The sequence below is a fragment of the Octopus bimaculoides genome, chromosome 5, assembly GCF_001194135.2.
Source record: "Octopus bimaculoides isolate UCB-OBI-ISO-001 chromosome 5, ASM119413v2, whole genome shotgun sequence".
Classification (NCBI taxonomy): Eukaryota; Metazoa; Mollusca; class Cephalopoda; order Octopoda; family Octopodidae; genus Octopus; species Octopus bimaculoides.
Window position 1 is genome coordinate 35,747,936 of NC_068985.1, and position 5,859 is coordinate 35,753,794.

General features: G+C 32.5%; 1 protein-coding gene across 1 annotated transcript in view; it reads right to left on the reverse strand.

Annotated features, from left to right (window-relative positions):
* Nucleotides 1-931: 931 nt before the first annotated feature.
* LOC106876227 (single-stranded DNA-binding protein, mitochondrial) overlaps nt 932-5,859 on the reverse strand; it is a 17,521-nt gene continuing 12,593 nt past the window's right edge. Inside the window, exon 6 of the mRNA XM_014924700.2 lies at nt 932-3,070. Within this exon, the coding sequence (XP_014780186.1) occupies nt 3,012-3,070 (59 nt within the window). The 3' untranslated portion in view covers nt 932-3,011. The remainder of the gene's footprint in view (nt 3,071-5,859) is intronic.

Below are 5,859 nucleotides of genomic sequence, written 5' to 3' on the forward strand. Positions count from 1 at the left end.
TTGGAAACAAAAAAACCACTGTCTATGAAAATGTTTGTTTCAACTGGCAAAGTATGTCAGAAAAAAGCATGACATATAGAAAGGAAAGAAAAATTAAACTACTCAAATTTTACTGTATTGCCTTATTTGGCAGACAATGTTTTACATAAATCTGTACAGCCTTCAGGTATATAATCAGTAGCTGTTGTCATTGAACACTCACTCATTTCCTTAAGTTTAAACTTATACAATGACTCATACTCAACTCATTCTTCTTCAGTCAGTGCAAGTGTTCAACATTCACTCCTGCCATTCGTAATACATCTGTCACATAACCTTATGCTTAGTTTAAAACAAAAGTGATTTTTTTTCTAAACTTCTGTTCACATCCTACTTCAGGTAGTATGCTAAGCCCATAGACAGTAAGAATCAGAAAAGGTAACAACACCAACTTATAGAAATTTCATTTTTTTCACTCATTTCTTAAAAAAATCTCTTCCATAATCACTGAATCTAATTGTATTTGAAATCAATATACAGCAGCTCAAAAATAAATTTAATTTTACAATCTGCAGCAAACTTCAAAGTACTAAACACACTCACTTTTCTTTTAAGTTCTTACTTAATCAAAAATATTTAGTTAGAAAAGAAAAATAAATGTCAAGAACTAAGCTCTTTTTTTTATAACAAATCTTATCGTTGTTCAATATAGTTTAAAAATGAAACATGGCAAGTATGTGTATCTCCTGTGATGATACATAGCAAAACTAAGATTCTAGAGTACCAGCTGCGACTTTATTTCTGGTCATAGATGTAGGTGCAGAAATAAAAAGTGCACATTTGCAAAACGTTTAAATGTGAAAAAATAATATATTGGACATTTTTCAATAGTAAAGGCATATTTTTCTAGGAAATTTATTTCAAATATGAGATACAATTCAAACATCGAGAATAATGTTTTAAAAAATGTTTTATTACCAGAGATTGTGATTTGATTTCACATATAATTAACTTGGTATTGTATATGCATTTTATAATAGCAAAGCTTCAGCTTTTACAATACCAGTTTTATACAATTTATGGAATCATTTGTCCACTGAAAAGAAGTATTAAAAAAGCAGAAGTTTCAATTTGGTCAAACAAAGTTCATTGCTTTTTTTGCAAGAAAAAAGTTAATGTTTAAATTATGATTTAAAAACTACCTGGAAATAACATATCAAAACAAATAACTTTCTAAAACCTGTTATATAAACCCACGAAGCCCAAACTCCTAATAACCTTATTGCCCAAGATATTTTTGTTTTCCAGGTCTTTATTTATATCAGAGTTTGTATCATACAAAAGTTTTCATTTCTAAAGGAAATAAATTATAATTTCCTTCAATAATAAAATGCAGTCTGCATGTCTTAAGAATATAGTACCATCAGACAAATATTTTATAAACAAACTCTAAAACAACTGGAGTTCATGTTTTGGAACTATTTTTTTCAATCAGCTATGGAACACCTTGAATATTCAGCCAATGTATGTTTAAAAAATTTTATCAACAAAACTTCCTAATTACATTTTTAATCAAACACTTAGTAAGTAATATTTCCAAGATTTAGTGAAAACTATAAAAGTAGGTTTAAAATTAATTATTGTAATACAATTCTCAACAGGTATTCATATACTTGTGTAAGCATATTTGTTGAAGGTTTTCTTTAGTAAGTGCACTAAATTTTATGTGCCCCAGTTCACTCAGAAATCATATCTGCACATGCATATTGTCTAATGGAAACTAAATCTTCTACCTACAACCAATTTGATAAGGCTCAGTAGGAGCAAATATGAATATGTTCTCTTGACTATTGTACTTAACCAGTTTATAATTAAAAATTAACTGTCTTTAATTAATTCTGATATGCCAGCTATATGTTAGATAATACATGAAACAATGCATGTATTAAATATTCTTCCACCCATTATGATGTGGAGAAGAACTTGAATTTTTTTAATTTTCAACAAATTTTCTTTCTTTAAGCCAACAAATAAACATTTCTGTATATTTATTTAGCTACTTGCTAAGATATTATCAACTTCTGGCTTGACTGAATACTTGCTAATGATGCTCAATCAGGCAGAAACAGATGTAGAGTTGTCTTGTTTTTTATGTGTGTTAGAAGTAGCATTAGTTAAGAATTGATATTTTTCTATCACTGCATAGTCAATCTTAGTTTAAGCTTTTTAATGCTCCATATACAAATGATTTTCTTTAATCAGTTTGATTAAAGAAAACAGGTCATTCAAAGATAAATTGGCTGCAGTTTACTCAAGATAAATAGTGATAAATGAATGTTGCTATTTATGTTGTGAGCTCATATCTAAGAACACTTCCTGTTTTGTTGTATGGTTTCCATCATTATTATTATCATTATCTTTAGATTAAACAGTTAAGAGTGGCCAATATCACATGGAAGAATAGGAACAAACAGACTAGTTGTGTGAAACTATGATAGGAAGTCTCCTTAACAACTACAAACACTAAATTTCTTTTACTTATTTGAATCCAATGAATTTGTAACATTGTTTTGATTTTAATTTTTTGTTTCATAAATGCTTCCTTTTTTTTTTTACATAATTGTTAACTTCATTTTAAATGAAGAAAATCTTTTCATAGATATGAGCCTAACAAAGAAATCATAATTATTACAAGTATCAGACAAAATACCTTACAGATTTTGTTCTGGCTCTACATTTTAAGTTCAAATCCTGCTGAGGTCAATGTTATCTTTCAGGGTCAATAAAATACAGTACCAATCAAGTACTGGGACTGATTTAATCAACTTCTGCAAAATTTCTGGCCCTATGCTTGGTTAAGTGCAATAATAATAATTATTATTTACCTGGTGTTGCTTTTCTCACTGATGTTAATATTGATATCAGCAATTAATGAAAATTTGCTCATTATAGTAGTTTATTTTTTTAAAGTTTTGCTAAGGCACATAATTCTAATTTTTGTAATAAACCAAACAAGAGTTCATGGTTTTAGATCACATATCCAATTCTTCATCATCCTTCAAGTATTTTTTGGTTAAATTTATTATATCATCTGAAATGTAAATGATGGAATCACTTTAAAGAGGAAATGTTAGAACAGAACAAATTAAAGGATTTCTTGGAATGATCATTTGACTTTTTTATTAGACATAACTGTATGGAAGAGCTTTGACATCTAAATATCATTTTAATTAAACTGATTATCTTTATTGCAATACTAAAATTTAAGTGAATGACTTATTAGATAAAGAGCTATCTCTATTTCAGAGGATCTGACTTCATAAATATGTTGCCTTCATTACACTAAAAAAATCACACCTTAAGGAAAGTTGGTAATTATATACAAAGAGATTGGCAACATGTTACAAAAGTCTTCAATGAATGAAATTTGGTCAGAGATGTGAGAACCTGCTCAGTACATGATCAATTAAAGTATTAAGACCCTCTCAAAAAAAACTACATGAGAGAATAGAGCAGTACTCCTGAATCATCAGATGATAACCAGAAATAACTGTTAATGGATTTCAAGCAAGAGATAGCTTAGGACCAAAGGTAGAAGCATATGATGCAAGTTGAGGATGATAACTGGATGAAGAAATGATGAGCTGATAGCAGACAGCAAATAGAGGAAAATATACCCCCCCACCACCACAAATGGAATAAAAGTGCTGATAGTAACTTAAGAGGTAAGCCATAAAGCAACTAAGCAAAAGTAAATTTCTAGAAAAATGGCAATAAACAATTTATGATAACGAAGATGGTAATGGACCATTATTGCTATAATGGATTATGTTAGTAGTCTACTTAAATTATAAATAAAATCTCCAAGAAATTCTGTAGGCTCACAATGATAGGCATTTAACCTATAGCATGTTAAGCATGACATAAACTTTACTGAATAAAATGCTAGTTATAACCCTAAGTGCGTAAGTGAAAACAGAGCATAGTAATCACTCATCTTCATCTGTGTGTTTGCAAAATTACTGGAAAATGGCTGAACAGATTTTCACCAAATTTGGCACAAATACACACTGGGTGAGTGGCTTGAAATGATGAAAATTTGGTTTGATTATCTTCAAACATACATAAATACATACATAGATATGTGACTGCATGTGTGTGTATGTGTGGATTCAAGGGTTTTGTTTATTTACAAGTTGATTTCTTAATTTCACTGGAGTATAAATAGCTATAAAATACCTATAAAAAACAAAAATAAATAAATAAATCATCATCATCATAATCGTTTAATGTTCATTTTCCATGCTGGCATGGGTTGGATGGTTTGACTGAGGTCTGGAGAGCCAGCAGCTGCACCAAGCTTCAATCTGATCTGGCAGTGTTTCTACAGCTGCATGCTCGTCTTAATGCCAACCACTCCAAGAGTGTAGTGGGTGCTTTTTACGTGCCACTGGCACAGGATCCAGTCAGGTGGTCCTGGCATTGATCACGTTCAGATAGTACTTTTTACATGCCACTGGCACGGGAGCCAGTCAGGCGGACCTGGCATTGACCAAGCTTGGATGGTACATTTTACGTGCCACTGGCACGGGTGCCAGTCAGTGGGCACTGGCCACAGCTACGATTCTGATTTTACTTGACTCAACAGGTCTTCTCAAGCGTATCATATCGTCCGACGCATCAAGGGTACTTTTAAATGGGCCAGACATGCAACACCGCATTCAGCCATGGCTGCAATCTCACTTTAGTTGCTGAGTCTTCTCGATCACAGCATATCTCCAAAGGTCTTGATCTTCTGTCACTGCCTCTGTGAGGCCCAACGTTCGAAGGTAATGTTTCACCACCTCGTCCCATGTCTTCCTGGATCTACCTCTAACAGAGTTCCTTCCACAGTTAGGGTGTGGCACTTCCTCACACAGCTGTCCTCATCCATACATAACATATGACCATACCAGCACAGTCGTCTCCTTTGCACATCACATTTGATGCTTCTTATGTCCAACTTTTCTCTCAGGGCGCTTACACTCTGTTGTGTATGCACACTGACATTACACATCCAGCAGATCATACTAGCTTCATTTCTTTATGCCCTCAGCACTCATGGCCCATGTTTCACTGTCATGTAGCATGGCAGTTTGCACATATGCATCACAGTCTACCTTTCATCCTAAATAAATAACAAATCGAACTTACAAATTTATGTTTATACCCAACAACGAACTACAGTACGTTTGATTCAGCTGCAATCATTGAAAGACGTTCAAAACACTTCTCAAATTCTATGCAATATTTTCTATAAGTAGTTCATTTTGTTCATTTTCATCTTCATATGAATCAACCCTCATCTGCATGTGTATAGATCATGGTTTACCTATGCGTGTAGACTCATGTGGGTACATACATACATAAATATGTGAATCTGTGTGTGTGTGCATGTGCGTGTGTACAGTGATAGATTTGAGGGTTTTGTTTATTTACGAGTTCTTAATTTCGCTGGAGTATAAATACCTATAATGGTGATTAAATCAAACTTACAAATTTCCCAATAAGCAAGTTTAGTCAAACATTTACAAAGCTTAATTTAGTGCAACTAAAAAGCATGGGCAAGCAATGCATTGTAAGTGACACTATAATTTGTGAAAAAATTTATCTGTGTGCAGGGTATGCATCACCCTTCCAAAGCCTTTTTTTTTTTAGCCCTGCACACGTAAGCGAAAGCAGGGTATTGTAATCACTCATTTTTGTGTGTTTGCAAAATTACTGGAAAACTGCTGAACGAATTTTCACCAAATTTGGCAGAAATACTCATTATAGCTATGTGACAGTGTGTATGTATGCGTGTACAGTGATGGATTTGAGGATTTTGTTTATTTACGAGTT